This window comes from Balaenoptera musculus, chromosome 10 (genome assembly GCF_009873245.2).
Source record: "Balaenoptera musculus isolate JJ_BM4_2016_0621 chromosome 10, mBalMus1.pri.v3, whole genome shotgun sequence".
Taxonomy (NCBI): Eukaryota; Metazoa; Chordata; class Mammalia; order Artiodactyla; family Balaenopteridae; genus Balaenoptera; species Balaenoptera musculus.
Window position 1 is genome coordinate 66,635,163 of NC_045794.1, and position 20,354 is coordinate 66,655,516.

A 20,354-nucleotide genomic window follows, 5' to 3' on the forward strand; every position below is an offset into this window, starting at 1 on the left:
CCCCAGCTCTTATGAATCTTTATATACAGTGGAGAGGGAAGCATATGACAAACAAGTAAATCAGCAAAGTACGTACTGTGTCAGATGGCAGTAATTCTGTGAGATTTTTAAAAAATGAAAGAAGAAGGAGCGTGTATATGTGTAAATACCATGGTTAGGGAACACTTCACTAAGACATTTGAGTAAAAGGCAGAAGGAAAAGAAAATGCAACAGAATAGATCTGGCTTGCTTAAGAGGCCACAGTAACTGAACTGAGTGGATTAAAGTGCAAGAGTAGTAGATGAGTTCCCAGAGGTCAGAGGGTGGGAGTAGAGATTGTACCTGGTTGCTGACCACTGCAAGGACTTTGATTTTACTGTAAGTAGAATAGGTAGCCATTGAAGAGTTTTAAGGAGAAAGTGACTTGATCTGACTTATACTGCAACAGGTTACTGAGGCTGCTGTGTTGAGTATAGACTCTTAGAATAATCCAGTGGGAGATGGTGGTTGTGTGAAATAAGGCAGAGCCGTGAAGAGTGTGTGAAGAGGTCACAGGACGGAGATATTTTGAAGTTGGAAGTAATAAGATTTATGGATGAAGCAAATGCCGTGTGTGAGTGAAAGAGAGGTACCAAGGACGGTTCCAAGGTTTTTGGTCTGAGCACCAATAATGGAGTTGCCATCAGCTGAGATATGTAAGACTGCAAGTAAGTCTGGCTTCTTGGGGGGGAATATCGGGAAAACAGTCTTGAGAATGTTAATTTTGAGAAACCCATTAGAGATCTAGATACAGGCATCTGGAAATCAGGAGAGATGGATAAGGTGGAGATATAAATTGGGAATCATAAGACCATGGGTAGTTTTTGGAGCCATGAAACGGCATGAATTTACCAGGGGAGTTAAGGCAAATTAAGGAGGGAAGGCATTCCACGGTTGGGGATGAGAAGTAGAGCCAGTAAAGGAGCCTGAGATGGGGGTAGCAAGTAAAAATGAAGGAAAATCAGGAACAGTGTAATGTGCTATTAGCAACTGAAGAAATACACCAGGAAGTGGTAATTAGATCAAGTGCTTCAAAGGACTGAGAAGTGTCTCCTGGATTCAGCAACATGGAGGTCAAACTGGATAAGAACAGTTTTGATGGGACCGTGAAGGCAAAAGTATGATAAAATGGGCTCAAAGGAGAATGGGAAGAAAAGAATTGGATACATAGAGTCCACTCCAATAACAGCTAGTTAATGATGTACAAAAGATAAAAGAAAATAAAATGATTTAAAAGAACATGTAAAAATGGAAAAGGCAAAAAGTCACAAAATAAAATTTTCATAAATATAGATAATTTTCTTTTTAATTAAATAGAGTGATAACAGTGAAAAGATTCTAAACTTTTCACCTTAGCTGGTAAGATGATTCGGCAATATCACAAATAAGACATCTCCTTGTAATTTTTGTCATAACTTTACTCACTTTTTCAAATAGATGAAGTGATGTTTAGTAAGAACTGAACATATAGAGAAAGAAAGGTTCCCACTTTCACACATGTACTTTCACATTCACAGACAGAAAACCAAAATAAGAGGGATATTTTTAAAGTAATGTCTTTGAGTATTCCCATCTGCTAAGAGTATAGCAATTCATTATTTGTACCCGAATCTAGGGTTATTTAAAGTTAACAGCTTAAAACATTTAAAAATTCATTTAAAAACCTGTAGTTTTTATTACTTCTGAGATTTGATACCAACATTTTCTTTCCATACATATTTAAAGGGGTGATGAAGTAAACTATTTTTGCCTTACTGAACAAGTTTCGTAACTAATATAATGCATACTGATTTACCGTCTTTTGAGAAAAGGTAAAGAGTATATGCCATTAGGGGAAATTATGGAAAAACAGCTCAGAGACAGCATTCAGGAAGCAAAGACTGAAAGTGTTGTGAATCACTTACCTCCCTGATGTCCCTTTGATACTTAGTGTTCATTTCTTCTGTTTTAATGAGATCCTTTCTTGCTGTCTCTGCTTCCTGTTCCACCTCTCCCACTCGGGAAGAAAGGGCTGCTAAACGTTCTTTCATTTGGGCCATTTCGTAGTTTTGTTTTTCAAGCAATTCTTGTAGTTCAACTATTTGACTTGTTTCATCAGTTGAATCTATAGAACCATTGGACAAACGCTGCAGGAAAAGAGAAAGAAACTGCACTTAGAATTTTCTTCATCTTTAATTTAAAATTCATGAACTTAAAGATATGAGACATAAAGATTTCATACTGAGAAATAAGAACTCTAACAGAACTAGCTTTGGAGGGAAACTAAGTTTCTGAGAAAACTCTTAATTGACATTGAAATATAAAGGTAGATCAGTAATTTTCAAATAGGTTAATAGATGCATTTGAACTGGAAGCTATTATATACGCTACATTATACACAGTTTAGCACAAAACATGGATATATCATAAACATTCAATAAATGGCAGCTATATTTAATCAATTACATATAAAATTTATTATAAATAAATATTTATGTAACACAGCATATTATTATTAAATAATAAATAAGGGCACAGAAACTATGCAATATTTTCTATTTTTATTCAAGATCCTTTGTGAATTTGCAAGTGTTATTTTCAATGACTCTCAGTAAAAGAAAACTTACACTTTTCTTTTAAAGAAAGTTATTCCTGCTGTGAATCTGACCTAGCTGGAAGAAAGGTATAGCACAGAAAAGTCTTGCTTTCTATATTGCTATCAACATAAAAGTCATGAGTGCACACAATCCACAGGAAAGGGGCTGAAGAGTTTAAATACTTTGAGACTGATTTTTCCTCTTTTTGAAGGGGCTGCCTGGAAACCAGGGTAACCCATGTCTTCAGAAGGATGACCTACAGCCTAGCTGCACTGGAGAAATTTTGTGGTGAAGACAGTGCAGGAACTGGGGAGAAATAAGTGCTAAGAGAAAAAGATCACAATAACCTAGAAATAGGAAAGTACTGAGAAAAAGCAAAAAAAGTACTATCAATTCTGCTAGAATGCTTGTTTGGAAAATATGAATTCATTCTAGCATGATAGATACATTAAGAAACAATTTGAACATAATGTAACTTTTGTGTTTTCTTATGTACAATCTCATTCCTGATAATCACTGGCTAAACACAGAAAACCAGACATAGCTGAATCAATCAGTGTAGGAATATACAAAATGCACACATGCACTTTCCTCAAACATCTAACACCAACCTTACACTTCATCAAGCGCTTTGAGTCAGCCCATCCATATCTGTGTTACACCTGTCTGATTTTAGATACTCCTCCTTCCACCACTTCACAATAGCTCACAGCTATAACCCTTCTGACACCCACTGTGATCAGCAAACTTCAGACCTTTTTCAAAGTAAAGAGTTAAATTTATCACAGCAGTTATGCAATCCTTAACCATTTAACATGTGTAAAACTGTGCTACTATTTTTAGTATTAGAAATACTAGAAATAGTATTCTATTTCTTTTAAAAGTCATTGATAAAGGTTTTAGTGTTGTACTGCAAACCCCTTTCCCCCATAAGCCCTGTGTTTTTTATTTTGCAATTTTGCATAACTCATGATATTTTGGAATGCAAATATCATATTAGACAAAACTGACTGTAGGATAAAACGAGGAGTATAGAAAGCATCACAAAAGCAGTGAGAAAGATAAAATAGAGAGAATGGGAAAGCAAACAAATGGCAAGAGGTATTGGTAAGTCCAGTTACCTAACACGTGGAGAAACAGTTGGACAAATCAAAATTAAAAGGGCAGAGAAAGATAGAGTCAGTCTTAAGATAGCATCTTAAGATACCAGTTGGATCTGCAGAGTTAGTACTTCGAAAATATTACTGAACTTTTGCATTGCAGATGCCAAACTTCTTATTATCTAGTAAAAGGTGTAAGAGATGTTGGAGAGGATCAAAGATCAGTTGACCAGTTGCTCCTTCAGAGTCTTGATTCCCCTTGCTGCTGGGATTGATTGCTTGCAGAGGGATGAGAGCTGAGAACATGCCTAGCAATTGCTCTTAGTGAAAGGGAACTGCCTTTCCAAAGTTAAACCCCTCCGTTGGGGCGTGCAACACCACATACAATGCAGAGCAGTATTATTGTGAAGCTAATAAAAAACCAACATTTTAGACAGTTTTTATGAACACAAAACCCAAAATCATTGATAGTGACATTTATATAAGATACCATTATCTGTACATTGAACTGGGAAAAGCCTTTTTATATTCATTAGACAGCAATTGAGAACTGGTTTAGGGAGAAAGGCTAGAGTGAATTGCCAATCAATTATGTCCAAATTTGGGATAACTAAGGTATGATATTACAGGATTTCTGTAATAATAGCAAATATCTTCAAACTCTGTACACCACTTACAAGTAATGAGGCAACCTTAAGCTTTAATAGAATTTCTGCCTCCTCACATTGAGAATTTCCTCTAGTCAACTAAAAAATGGCAATTTTTAGAAACTAAAATAATCATTAGAAAATACAAGAATCACTAGAAAATACATTTTTGCAGTGAAAAATGTTTTATGTCGTTGAAAAATTACAGTTAAGATTTGAGTCCTTAAGAACTTTGGAGAAACTGAGACATAGGTAATTACACGAAGTTGATTTGAATTAAAATGCAGAACTTTGAATTCCCAGGTCATTTCATCTACCCTTTACCATATTACTTTTTTTTTTTAATATAAATTTATTTATTTTTGGCTGTGTTGGGTGTTCGTTGCTGCGCATGGGCTTTCTCTAGTTGCGGACAGCGGGGGCTACTCTTCGTTGCAGTGCGTGGGCTTCTCATTGCAGTGGCTTCTCTCGTGGAGCACGGGCTGTAGGCGTGTAAGTTTCCGTAGTTGCGGCACGTGGGTTCAGTAGTTGTGGCTCACGGGCTCTAGAGCACAGGCTCAGAAGTTGTGGCACACGGGCTTAGTTGCTCCATGGCATGTGGGATCTTCCCAGACCAGGGCTCGAACCCGTGTCCCCTGCATTGGCAGGCAGATTCTCAACCACTGCACCACCAGGGAAGCCCCCTACCATATTACTTTTAATCAGAACATAAAAATCAAAACGATAAAATAACACATGCTGGATGGTATTGACAAGTAACAAGAATGTAGTGTGTGTGTGTATAGCTATATGAATATACATACAACAGTACACACGCACACACACACACACATATAAATTCTACAAATATTTGTTCAGTGCAACTGAATGATGTTAATTTTCTAATTAGAAAAATGATTTTTCCAAATCTGTGCACCTGAAGTCCATTAAAATCTTGTCTAAAAGTTGCAAATTTTTTAATGGGCTCAAGGTAAGAGAAATTTAAGTAAATATAAACAGTAATCAGACAACGAAAATAAAACACTTTCAAAATGTTAATCTCTTCAATTTCTTTAAGTAACAGATGTGTACTGCATAGTCCTTATGCTACTTTGGAATTTAGTACTACCCATGGAAAATTTTTGAACAGTCAATTTTTCTCTGAAGTGCTTATTGACATTATATGTTTAAAAATGTGTAATATTTCATCTGTTCAAATCACCTTAAATATATTTTGTGCTGAGCTTAATATATGTTTTCATAATTTCGGAGTGGAAAGGTCATCTTAAACCTGTGGTGTATACCTTAGAATAAGAATATATAACTTTGTTCCAAATGATTATTATCTTGGTCTACCTCTAAAATAAATTGTGGCACTTTAACATAAAGGGCAAATGAGTGAATTAAAGGAAAACCCAATGCTTATTTTAAATAGCTTTATCGAGATCTAATTTACATACCATAAAGTTCACCCATTTCAAGTGTAAATGTCAACGGTGTTTAGATTACTTAAAGAGTTGTGCAACTATCCATGTAATCTAATTTGAGAATATTCTCATTACCTCTAATAGAAACCTCATACCCATTAGCAGTCCCCTAACAGCAGACCCCCATCCCCAGCCCCAGGCAGCCACTTATCTACTTTCTTTCAATATAGATTTTCATATTATGTACCTTTCACATAAATGGAATCACAGGATAGTCTTTTGTGATTGGCTTTATTCACTGAACATAATGTTTCTGAGAGTCATTCATGTTGTGCCATATTATCAGTATTTCACATCTTTTATTGCTGAATAGTATTTTACCATGTGAATATTCTACATGTAATTTATATATTCATCAGTTAATAGACATTTCAATGGTTTCCACCTTTTGACTACTGTGAATAATGCTCCTGTGAACATTTGTGTACAAGCCTTTGTGTGGACATACGTTTTCAGTTCTTGTGGAACTCCTAAGAGATTCCTAGGAGAAGAATTGCTGGATCATGTGATAATTCTATGTTTAACATTTTGAAGAAATATTTCCCAAAGTGGTTGCCCCATTTTACATTCCCACCAGCAATCACAAGAGTTCCAATACCCCACATCCTCACCAAAACTTGTCTTTTTATTATAGTCATCCTTGTGGGTATGAAGTGAAATCTCCTTGTGGTTTTGATTTGCAATTCCTCATGACTAATTATGTTGAGCATCTTTTCTTATGCCTATTGACCTTTTGTGTATTTCCTTTGGCGAAATGTCCATTCAAAGTATTTGCCCATTTACTCATTGGGTTATTTGTCTTTTATTATTGAGGTATAAGAATTGCTTATATATATTTTGGATACAAGTCCTTTGTCAGATATATGACTTACAAATAGTTCTTTCCAGTATTTCAATTATCTTTTTTACTTTCCTGATGGCGCTGTTTGAAAGTGTTTTTAATTTTAATGAAGTCCAATTTATCATATTTTTCCTTTATGTGCTTTTGGTGTTATACCAAGAAGTTATTTCTTAACATAAGTTTATAAAGACCATTTTTTTTTCTTTTAAAGTATATAAGTATACACTTAAATTACTAGTTTTCAAAGGCAATAAAGGCTCAGATGATAAAATGTTTTAATTATATATTTTGATTCAATCAATAATTATTTATTGAGCACCTACTATGTGCCAAATGGAAGAAATTAGGTTTTAGGATTTTTAAAAAATATGATGATACATTCCCGACATTAAGGAATTTTCATCAAGCAGAGAAGTGACACACAAACAGTTATTAAGTACTGTAATGAAATATTATCATAGAGTTATGTTTTGCTTACATATTTGTGTTATGGGAGCAGAAAGAAGATACCTTTTGTGACACTCTTTGAGTTGGGTTTTTGAAGGTAAGCAATTATATTTCAAGTAAAATAAGGGAGGGGGTAGTTATTCCAGGAAGGGGAAACAACATGAGCAAAGGCAGGGAGGCATTCTCTGCAGGGGGATTATGAGTAGTCCTGTGTGCAGAGCAAAAGACGTGCTATGGGGAAATGGGAGAATATGAGACCTGAAAGGGAGGGCCAGCATACATTAAGAAGTCCTTAGCTTTTCATATGAAATAGCATGAACTTTGGGTACTAAACAGAATGACAGAGAGTCATCAAAGGTTTTTGAACAGGGAAGTTACCTGTAAACATTTGCTGGCAACCTGTTCATCTCATGATCCTGGTGGTCTGTGTAAAGCCTTTCTTAACTACCTGTAGTGGACAATTTTTGCTTGCCTGCTCAGCATCCAGTTTTCCTTCCCACTTCCCCACAGTTACAATTGCCAGATGAAATACAGGGTACCCAGTTAAAATTTTTTTTCCTTTGGAATGCACTTTATTTTTTTTTATTAAAAAAATTTGTTTATTGTGGTAAAAGTCATAATATAAAACATACTATTTTAATCATATTTAACTGTACAGTTCAGTGGCACTAGTATCTTCACATTTTTGTGCAACTCTCACCATCATCCATCTCCCGAATTTTTCACCTACCCAGGTAAATTTGAATTTCAGAGAGACAATGAAAATTTTTTCAGTATAAGATGTCACATGCAGTATTTGGGTCAAGCATATACTAGGGGAATTGATTATGCAAAGAAAACATTGAGCCAAACCCAGAATGAAAGCATAAATTATGTGTTTACTTGACAGAGGAAACAGAAAAATCAAAAACTGGGAGACACAAGTGGGTATAGGATTTTTAAAGCCACCCGTTGTAGCTAGAATTGAATAGGCTACAGCAAGAAGATGGGAGTGGGTGTAGGTGGAAGGATGATATGAGTTCTTGAGATGATGCGGGTTCTTGAGATCATTGCAGGACTTTGGCTTTGACTCTGGGTGAGATGGGGACCCTATGAAGGTGCTGAGCAGAGGAGTGGCATGATCTCACATTTTCAACGCATCCCTCTGCTTTCTTGTAAAAGCCAGACTGTAGGAGTAAAGGATAAAAATTAAAAAGGTGAGTTGTAGAGGCTTTTAAATAATCCAGGTGGATGATAATGCTGGCTTGGACCAGGGTGTTAGCAGTGAAGCTTGTGAGAATTGGTCATATTCTTTCAATGGATTAGACGTGATATGTGACCAAAAGCATAGACTCAAGCATGACTTTAAGAATTTTGGTCTTCAACTAGAAGAATGGTGTTGCTATTTATAGAAAAGGGGGGAATCTTCAGAAGAAACAGATTTGGGATTAGGATGGGGTAAAATAAAGAACTGGGTTTTGGAAACAAAGTTTGAGGTAATTGTGAGATGTCAAAGTGAAGTCTCTTAGGCTGCTGCATGAGCCTGCAGTCAGGAGTAGGCAGGGAATGGAGGTTTCCTATGAAAAATTATAACACTGGATGAGGCCACCTGTGGAGTCAGAGGGGAGGATCATCAAAGGTGACCAAGAATGTATCTTAAAGATCTCTTCACATATCACTTTATCAGAGAGGTCTTTTATTTCTGCTATGTAATATGTATTTTGTTTGTTGTCTCACTCACTAAACTATATATTCCTAAATTTTCTCTCTATCCCGGGCTTAACCTGTATATTCTTGTATGTTCAACTGCTACTCCATTTTCCTGCTTGAATATCAAATAGGCAGTCCAACCAAACTCAGAATGTTCAAAACCAAATTCCTGTGCCTCTTCCCCAAATCTGTTTCACCTTCAACCTTCACCAGCTCAGTTGGTAAAAACTCCATCCTTCCATATGCTTGCACAGGCTGAAAAACTTTGGAGTCACCACCAAGTCCTCTCTTTTTCTCCCGTCTCCTACTGAGTCTATTAGAAAAACATGTTTGCCTTATCTTTGCAATAGAATAAATATGACTCATTTTCATGCTGTCTACTGCTGTCACCTGTTGGGGAGGCAGTCTTCATGCAAACTGCCAACCCTCTCCAGGATTGCCCAGTCAATGTCCTGCGTCTGGAATATTCCCCTACATGGAAGCTAGGTGTCAAGCTGTAACTTGGCCCCAGATTCTTCTTCCTTATTAGGAGAAACCTTTTCCCTGTTCTAGGTATGCAGTGAACTTCCTTGTATTGTATGTGCTATATGTCACCTGGCCAGCCCCACCAGTGTATCTGTCCCTCATGGGAAGAGAACGGGTCTTCCCCTGCAGCATGAGCAGGGTGCGTGCAGTCCATTGTCCTGCCTCTGCTACCAGGAAGGACCAATTCCCTAGTCATGGGAGATTTGTGCAGGCTACAGATGCTGATCTTGCTGCCTCTCTTCTCCTTTCTGTGAGTAGTGTTGTTCCAGTTGGAAAGATCAAAGGTTGGGAGACACAAGTAGGTTTAGAATTTTCAAGGGGACCCAGTGTGGCTAGAATGGAATGAACTACAGCAAGAGGATGGGAGTGGATATAGATGGGCAGATGATGTGGGTTCTTGAGATCACCGTAGAACTTTGACTTTTACTCTGGGTGAGATGGGAACCGGAGGAAGATTCTATGAGCAGAGCAGGGGAAATCTATTAGGAAAACATGTTTGCTTTATCTTTGCAGTACATGTGAATCTTACCCATGTATGCTACCTTCTGCATGTCAAGGAGCTCCTTGTTGTCGTCAGTCCTCTTTGCTGACTCCACAACCCCAGAAGATGCAATAGGCTGAGGTATGTGGGCTCCGACTTCTGGTGGTTGCTATTGTTATGATCTTTGCCATCCTCCATGCAAATCCTCACCTGGGATTGGTAGCTGGTTTTTCCTGCTCAACACCAGCCCTTGTCTGCATCATCTACTCTCACTAGAATCACTGTAATAACCTCCTAACTGGTCTCTTTGCTTCTAACTTTGTCCTTTCATGTTCATTCTTAAAACAACCAGAGTGATCCATGGTGATCTTGTTACATGATAGATAAAGTTATTCCTCTGCTCAAAACACTACAATGGTTTTTCATTCTACACACCACAAGAGTGAAAACTTACAGTGAGCAATAACCACTGCCCCATCCCCCTTCCCCTCCCCTACTGCCTTCCCCTCCCCCCATGCCTTTACCTCTCTGAACTCTCTGCTACTATTCTCCCATTTGCTCTCTTGCTTCAGCCACACTGGCAAACTCATTGTTTCTCTAATAAAGTCAATCACTGTCCCAAGTTACAGTCTTTGCTTAGTTCTTCCTTCTGCTTGGAATGCTCTTCCCCTAGTCACCCACATGACTAAAAACCTCAACAATTTCAAGGACGCCAATCTTGACCACCTTATTTAAAAGTGCAAACTGTCTCCATCCCTATGTCTCCCTAGGACTCTTGATCCTTTTGTGTTTCTCTAATTTTTTTTTCTTCAATGGCATTTATCATCTTCTAACATGACAAATGATTTACTTATTTATATTTATTGTTTATTTTCTGCTAACCTCCTCCAACTTGCTGGATTATAAATTTCAGGAGGTAAAGAGCCTTCATATGTTTACTCTTTGGTGTATCACAAGTGTCTAGAAAGATGCCTGGCACATGATGCAATAGACTTTTGTTGACTAAATAAATGTTTTGATTACTTCTATGTCTGTAGTGACCAGAATAGCATCTTCCACAAAAATCTATTTGTTGGATGAATGAATGAATGTTTCTATTAATGAAAATGATGAGTTTTAGGAAAAACAGTAAGGATTCAAAAAGAAAAGAAATATAGTGACAATATACTTAGCTTTCATTGTATAAAGTTTATGACAGGGAATTTAGTCTTTTTTTATCCTGTTTTAAAAGCACTATATAGATGAATTATCTATAAGAGTGGAAAAATTTGAAGTAAAATTAGGAAACCATTGTTACAAATGCACCTTAAAATAAATAATATGGTCAAAATAGACAGGCTATGTGTAAGACCAAGTGGAATAAATGAAGCCCCAGAGGCCTCATCATGTCACAGTCACAGTGACTTCTCATGAGATGAAGCCAGGAATTTAGACATGTTCTTCCATATTACACCAGGTAAAAAATGGAAATAGGTCTCTCTTTGAATTTGATAATCTCTGGCAAAATGACCTAACCATTAATATTTTTTTCACTCTACTTCTAGCTTTAGCATATATTAAAGAATACTCTAACATGTTTAAAAAACAGTGGTACAGTTAAATTACTAATGTGACCATTTTAATTCTGCATTTTATGCTCCTTTAATGGTTATTACTTATTTTGGGCATATATGTGTGGCCATACATTGCTCTCCTGCCAAAGATTGGCAGTTTGTTAAACATAATAATAAATAATTTTTCACACTGCTTTTTAAGTGATGACAGTGCCTCTTGAGTGTACAGAATAGAGGGCATTTAAATTGCTAAATTAACATAACTTAATAATTGATTTCTCCCTTGGATAGATATTTCTTGACAAGCTATTCCAGAGGATTTAGGAGCTATGTTAATGATAAATTTTTAGAGTTCGATGGTGCTGCCCATGTGGAATGAATATTTGGTTGACCTTTTTCATTTTCCTCAGGAGCTATTACACTTGGTAGTAGACAATTTTTCCCCAGACTTACTGAGATATAGCTGACATATAACATTGTGTAAGTTTAAGGTGTATAAAGTGATGATTTGATGTATATATACATTGTGAAATGATGACCACAATAAGGTTAGTTAACACAGCCATCACCTCACATGATTACCGTTTTTATTTTGTAGTGAGAACATTTGAGATCCACTCTCTTAGCAACTTTCAAATACACAATACAGTATTGTTAACTATAGTCACTACGGCAGCTGATAATTTAAACTTTATTATGAACATATTTCTGAACTTGACTTGTACATTTTTGACACCTCCCTGCCCATGTTTTTCATGACTAAAACATAAAAGTCTTTGATTCTCTCCTAATGAATTTCAAAAAGCTCTTTTTTTCTTTTATGCATTTTACTTCTCATGGTTTATTAATCTTTCTAGAGAAAATAGAAAAAGATGCTAAAGAGTGGAAATTAGGAATTTATCTTACTATTAATTCAGATATTAGAGGCATAGATATACTTAAAATTCATCAGCATTTAAGGGGTAAACAATAAGCAGTTCCATTTCATTTTTGAAAATAGTTCTATGAAATTTTATGGTTAGAGATGAATTATTGATTGTCTGGTCAAAGAAGTTACACTAAGATTTTCAATCATTAACATAAATATCCAGCACCAATAATTCTTTAGCGGATATGAAGAAATCCTTAAAACAGGAAAGTAATAAAATATATTTCATTCTGTGAGGAAAAGAGAAATGTAGTACTAAAGAAATGGAGAACAAAGAATAAAGAAAAAAACCCCAAATCCAAAAAAAGGAAGTGTTCATAGGCATAAAAATAATAAGTAACAAAAATTAGAGCTGATAGTTCATTGTAAATTCCATGAGAGTCATCAATGTATTAGGATGAAAGAAATATACATAACAGAATGAAAGATGGAACCAGTCAGGGATTCCATAGGCTGATAATGAAGTCTGTATGTGGACTATATGAGTAAATCTGAGACCAGGCCTTGACCAAAGAAGGGACTTGGAAGACTTCAGTCAATCTGATACCCTAGCAAATATTTCCTTTTATTCCAAGAGATCGTTGTACTCCTCATTTTACTTCAAATTCTCAAATTTGGATTTGCCTCCAAATTCCCGTATACAACAGTATCTTTCACTAGAGTAATGACAAATTATAATAATAGCTAACATTTATTGAGTACTTATCCAAGAAATTATAGCTAAAAATTTTTCTGGCTCTAAGCTTTCATTTGTAACAATTAATCCATTTCCCTAACATTATTAAGTTCTGACTAAGTGTCAGGTACTGTTCCACATGCATTATGTGCATTAACTCTTTAATCCCTGTAACAACCTATTGGATACAGAAAAGGAAATTGAAGCACAGAATGTATTTTGCTTAAGGTCACACTACTAAAAAGTCATAAGATTAAGATTTGAATGAAGGTATTCCAGTTTCATATTCCTAGGAGTCTGTACTTTCTCTCTACCTACCCCTCTCCTTACTTCCTTCTTTTGTCAATTTTCTCTCTCTTTTTGTTCATTCTCTCTTGTTCATTTATCATTTCATTTATCCATTCATTAAATCTACTTATTGTTTCATTTATTCATTCATTCAATCACCAAAACTCTGTTTAGCTTCTACCATATGCCAGACACTAGGTTGGGTACTCAGAATATGAAGACTCCTGCTTAAATGCAGCATAATGTGGGAAAAAAGAATAAACCAAATAAAGCAACCAATTAACCAAATTCATAAGGACCAGATAGCAATTCAGCACTGGGGATTCCTAATGCTTCAAGGCTATGGCTTTTGGGCATCTGCCTACACTGTTTTTGTTAATCTCCATATTGCTTTTAGCTCTCAAAAATCAGACCTGACTTCAGGTTTCAAATCTTGTCCAACAAATAACAACATTTTGTCTTTGATTTGAAATTCTCCAGTACAGAATTCACAGCTGTTACGTCTAATTCCACAGTGACTCCTTAAATCTGTTTCATTATATGTAAATCATTTATTTACAATCCCTGCAAACCTAGAGCCTATAACAAAGCAGAACTAATATTTGTATTCCACATCAGTTATTCTCAACCATTAGAATCCTTGGAAGAACTGAATAAAAATATAGAATGGAAACCACTCTAGACCATATGCAAGGGTGGGGTCCAGACATATAATTGTTTTTAAATCTCCCTAAGTAATTGCAATGTTTAGTTGAGATTAAGAACCACAGATCTATATTATCCAGGTACTTTACTAATAACTGTATCTAATTTATTCATCAAACCTAAAAAACTGGCATAAAGAGGAAAAGCTTCAAAGTAATAAAATAATAAAATTGTTGGTGAAATAAATATAATAAAAGATGTGATAATAGACCCAAGAATATTAGACTCTAGAATCAACTAATTATTTTTTAATGTAATATTTCAAACGGAACGACTTGACTTTATCTCTTATTTCTGAAAGATGAGAAGAAACAAACCTCTATAATAGAATTGACTAAATATTGCCCTGCTTGGAAGGTTTCTAGACCAGGTGATTTCTTTTTTTTTTTTTTAATAAATGTATTTATTTTTATTTATTAATTTTTGGCTGCATTGGGTCTTCGTTGAGGTGCGTGGGCTTCTCATTGTGGTGGCTTCTCTTTTTGCAGAGCATGGGCTCTAGGCACGCAGGCTTCAGTAGTTGTGGCACGCAGGCTCTAGCATGCAGGCTCAGTAGTTGTGGCACACGGGCTTAGTTGCTTTGCGGCATGTGGGATCTTCCTGGACCAGGGCTCGAACCTGTGTCCCCTGCATTGGCAGGCAGATTCTTAACCACTGAGCCACCAGGGGAGCCCCCCCAGATGATTTCTTATAGTTACTTCTCCATTAATAATTTTACTGTTAAACACTGAGATATGCAAACTCATTATGATACAGTAAATTCCTGATAATTTTATTCAATTAAAATATCCAGCAATAGACCTTTGCTTGTCGGTTCTTAGTTTAATGTGATCAATAGTGTTTTGTTAATAAGTATAAAACAGATTTATTATCTTTACAGAAATTCTAGGCCACTTTTTAATTTCCACTGAATTTAAGAATCTTTTCATCTGAGGAATTTCTGTTATTCTGAAGTTCTTATAATGCTTAAACTAGAATACACATAATTCACTAGCTGATGTATGTGGCTTAATAGACATATACTTCATTTTTATAGTGTCTTAAATCTAAATAAAAGATGAGAAATTTCTAGTCAATTGTTGCCATGATCAATGTTAATAACACTCATAAATATAAAAAGTAGCTATTTCTCATATTACAACATGAAATAAAAATATTGAATTATTAATGTGGAAAAACATTCATCTGTACAATTCTTAATCTATATAATTAGAAGATATAAGGAGATGAAGTGTGCATAAGGAGTTATTTTGTTTGTTATTGTTTTTTATTTTTGTTTTCAATTGAAAGTCTTCAAATGTTTCTTTGTTCAGCTATAGAATACAGAAGTAACACTGAAGAGGATCTTTCTAGCTGGAAGAATTACTAAGCAGTCCTTTTAGATATGTAAATATAAGAAAAGTATACACCCCTGTCCCAGAGGAAGAATATTTAGTGGAGCCTTGATAAATGATTTCTTCCACAGTGTTTTGATGGGGCGGGGTGGTGGGGGGAGGGGGTTTGCACAATTAGCATGAAACCTCTGGAGGGAGAGGAAAAGAGAGACTTTCTTTTTTTTTTTTTTAACATCTTTATTGGAGTATAATTGCTTTACAATGGTGTTTTAGTTTCTGCTTTATAACAAAGTGAATCAGTTATACATACACATACATCCCCATATCTCCTCCCTCTTGCGTCTCCCTCCCTCCCACCCTCCCTATCCCACCCCTCTAGGTGGTCACAAAGCACCAAGCTGATCTCCCTGTGCTATGTGGCTGCTTCCCACTAGCTATCTATTATACATTTGGTAGTGTATATATGTCCATGCCACTCTCTCACTTCGTCCCTTCTCACTCCCCATGTCCTCAAGTCCATTCTCTAGTAGGTCTGTGTCTTTATTCCTGTCTTGCCCCTAGGTTCTTCATGACCATTTCTTTTCTTTTCTTTTTTTTTTAGATTCCACATATATGTGTTAGCATACGATATTTGTTTTGCTCTTTCTGACTGACTTCCTCTGTATGACAGACTCTAGGTCCATCCAGCTCACTACAAATAACTCAATTTCATTTCTTTTTATGGCTGAGTAATATTCCATTGTATATATATATGTGCCACATCTTCTTTATCCATTCATCTGTTGATGGACACTTAGGTTGCTTCCATGTCCTGGCTATTGTAAATAGAGCTGCAATGAACATTTTGGTACATGACTCTTTTTGAATTATGGTTTTCTCAGGGTATATGTCCAGTAGTGGGATTGCTGGGTTGTATGGTAGTTCTATTTTTAGTTTTTTAAGGAACCTCCATACTGTTCTCCATAGTGGCTGTATCAATTTACATTCCCACCAACAGTGCAAGAGGGTTCCCTTTCCTCCATACCCTCTCCAGCATTTATTGTTTGTAGATTTTTTGATGATGGCCATTCTGACTGCTGTGAGATGATATCTCATTGTAGTTTTGATTTGCATTTCTCTAATGATTAATGATGTTGAGAGACTTTCAATTGCTCTCCGTTTAATTGTGAAGTTCAGTGTTATTTCAAATTCTCTCACAGACTAAGACAATTGACTAGATCAGAAAGGGCTCCAAGAGATCACAAGGAGAATTTACCATGAGGGAAGTAAGAGTTTGGACTGAGACCTGAGTTCACTATCCAATGTCAGCAGGTTCCAGCTTGGTGTGTGGCTAAGACTGGAAAAACCTTCCTGGCTCAGTCATCTTGATGCATTTGGGAACTTAAGTGTGAAACTAAGCCTCAGTCTGATATAACTTGGAGAAAGGAAAACCTCTGAAGAACCACTCAGTTAGGGAATGAAACTACTGTTAGTGGAACTTCAAAACCAGGCCAGTGATTGGTATGGAATGGTTTCATTTAGCTTGTATGTCAGTGGGTTGTTGCAATAGTACCTGGGTGGCATTTGATTTTGAGGGGCCACCGATTTTGAAGTGATACTTTAAAGACTATGAAGTCAAGCATACCATTCTGACCCACGCTGTTCCACACTGTATTGAACCAATATATAAGAAATAAAATCTAACAATCTGCCATACCTCTATGTGAAAAATTAAACAATTTTATAGAAGAACATAAAACAATACACAAATAAATGGAGACTCAAAACATATTACAGATGGCAAGATAATATATCATAGAGGTGACTATTCTCCCCAAATTAATTAATTTATTTAAGCAATTTCAGTGAAAATATCAATAGGGTTTTAAAATGGGAATTAAAAAGCTGATATTATAATTAAACTCTAAGGATCAAGATTTAGTGTTATAATAGTTAAAATAGTGTGGTATTTATTTATTTAACATATTCTTATTAAGGGATTACCATGTGCCACGAGCTGTTCTAGGCACCTAAGCTTCACCAGGAATAAAACAGATTTTAACCCTCATGGAGTTTATTCTTAGCTGGGGTGACAGACTATAAATTATAGACATTATAAATAAATGAATTATACTTTATATTAGAATATTAGAATATATTGATGACATTTGAACAAAGGCTTGATGGAAGTGAGGATAGCCACACAGATATCTGGAAGAAGGGCATTCTCGACAGAAGGAAGGGCAAGTCAGAAGTAAACAGGAGGCCAGTGTGGCTGGGGTGATGGTGGAGATGAAGTCATAAAATGAGGAAAGTCAAATCATGCAGAGCCTTGTGTAAATGGGAAGCATTTGCAGAGTTTTGAGCATATGATTGACACGTTCAGATTTATGTTTTAAAGCATCACTCTGATTCATGTCATGTTAAAAATAGACAATAAGGGCCCACAAGAGAAGCAGAGAGACTTGGAAGGAGGTGATTACAATAATCTAGGTGAGAGATGATAGTGGTTTAGAGCAGAGTGCTTAGTGGAAGTGGTGAGAAGTGGCAGATTCTGGATATATTTTGAAAGTAGAGCAAATAGAATTTCTTTACAGTTTGATGTGGGGTGTGAGACACAGGGAGGACTTGAGGATAACTCCAAATTCTTTACATTGAACAACTGGAAAGGTGAGATTTCCATCATTTGAGATGGAGAAGATGCAGGGAGTTTTGGAGGGGAATATCAAAAGGTAAGGTTTTTGACATTTTAAGGTTCAGTACCTTTTAGATACACATGTGGAGATGATAGATGTTCAATAGGCAGTTGGATATATATATACTTGGTTGTAGGGTCTGTAGAGGTAAAGATTTGTAAGTCATTAGCATATGGACAGCATTTAAGGCTATGAGGCTGATTGAAATCACTGACAGAAAAGATGGAGAACCGAGCCCCGGGTCACCTCAACATTAAGAATTCAAGAAGAAAACAGGCAATATAGCCAATATTTTATAGTAACTCTAAATGGAGTATAATCTATAAAAACACTGAACTACTATGTTGTACATCTAAAACTAATATAATATTGTAAATCAACTATACTTTAATAAACAAACAAACAAACAAATAAATATTAGAGCAAGGTCTGACCTTGAGAATGTAAACTTTCTGGAACTTGAAAAAATCTTGGAAAGTATATAGGAGTTTCCATTGGATAGGGATAGGAGTTTAAAGCAAATTTAATGTAACTCTCAGGACAAAATAATCTCTCACTGGACATAAAGTACCTATCTAGATGCTTAAAAAAAAGAAGTCAGGAAGAAGAATACGATCCAAGGAAAGAGACTGAGACAGAGCCACTGGTGAGGGAAGAGAAAAACAGAGAGTGAAGTTTCCTATACTGCAAGTGAAAAATAAAGGCGAATCTAATAAAAAAAAAAAAAGGTGAACAACTATGACATCAACTCAAGAAGGGCTGAGAATTGGCCACTGTATTTAGCAATATAAAATTAGTGAGGATGGTAACAGGAGAGGTTTCTGTGTAGTGGTGGAGCAAAGACCTTCCTGGAATAGGTTTACAAAGAAAGCAAAGAAAGCAACTAGGGAGAGTGAGTAGATGACCCTTTCGAAGAGCTTTGCTGCACAGGGGAGTAGAAAATAGAGCAATAGCTGATGCTATAAGTAGGACCAAAAGAGAATTTCTTTTAAGTTGGAAGAACTTTGTATGTTATAGGAATGGGATGGATGAAGAAAAAAACTGACGGCAAAGGAGAGCACAGTAAGAGTCGCTGGAGAAGTACACTTGACTAGATGATTGTGGAGACATCACATGGTGTAACTCACGGGTGTAACAAAGTTTTCTTTGTCTAAGGTTTTTTGTTGTTGTTTTTTAAAATTTTTTTAAAGACTCATGCTCAGTCTAATAAGCTCTTTCATGCTTTTAGACATCTGGACAGATTTAAGACTTTGCTTAAAGTAAATACTCTTATATTTTGAAATCCATGAAATCAGGTAGTTTATATGCTACCTTTTTCACCCATGTTCACTTTTAATATTTGTATACTTGTTACACTATTTATCTCAGCTCATCCTGCTCACAGGCTATCTGACTTTGAGCCAGTAATCTTTGCTCTACAAACATCACAGGGTTATTACAGGAATCCAATAAAACAACTATGTAAAAGTACTTTTGGAAAATGTAAAGGGCTTTATACAAGTTATTTATCTTGTTCTCATTGGCATGTAGCCCTTTTGTTAATGAGGTTTACAGACAGCTTTGAAGAACAGTCTGCCTATCTTTAAAAGGCCAGAGCCAGCATTAAGGTATATTTTTCAGAATACTCATTTTGGCACATGCAATTCTCTTGCAGATAAAGGGAATTTCTGGTCATACAAGTTTAGGAAACACTGTGTACTATGTTTCCCCTTGGGCAATTTTAATAAATTTTAATAAATACTATAGTAAAGATAACAGCTCCAAATTGTATAGCATAATATATACTAATATTCTTGTCCTGAGAAATCTCTTTTTTGGGGAGAGTGGGTTCTGTAAAACATCCATTAAATTTCTGGGGAACTCGTGCTTCATGAGAAATGTTAAGATGGATAAACTCTACCAAAGTGAAAAATAAAATTAGGCCAATTGCAGAACATCTGAATGATGGACTTAAAAATTCTCCTGGATTGGCTTAAAGATCAGACAAAGCAATGAAGAGGGAAGGAAAAGTATTTGTTCTTCTCTATATCCCTATAAGAAAGCAGAGTCCCTGTCACAGACTAGACACTCAAATTATGCCAATAGGACAGAGATAAATGAACAAACTTTCTGTCAAACTCTTGTGAATCACTCAGCCTTTTAAAGTCTGAAACGATCCTACTTCAGCAAAAAATTGTTTTTTCTGCTTCTCTCAAATCTGGGCTAATAATATAAATGATACTAAATTTGTTATTAAAGATGGAGGAGTCAATTCCACTTTCACTTCCCATCTATTAAAAGTATAGTGCAAGGGGCTTCCCTGGTGGCGCAATGGTTGAGAATCTGCCTGCCAATGCAGGGGACATGGGTTCGAGCCCTGGTCTGGGAAGATCCCACATGCCGCGGAGCAACTAGGCCCGTGAGC

General features: G+C 36.0%; 1 protein-coding gene across 8 annotated transcripts in view; it reads right to left on the reverse strand.

Annotated features, from left to right (window-relative positions):
• Positions 1-20,354, reverse strand: part of PPFIA2 (PTPRF interacting protein alpha 2) — a 476,859-nt gene that overhangs the window by 112,636 nt on the left and 343,869 nt on the right. For all 8 annotated transcript variants that reach the window (XM_036867009.1, XM_036867010.1, XM_036867008.1 and 5 more), the window contains one exon: positions 1,924-2,145. In XM_036867009.1, coding sequence (XP_036722904.1) covers positions 1,924-2,145 — 222 coding nt within the window. The remainder of the gene's footprint in view (positions 1-1,923; positions 2,146-20,354) is intronic.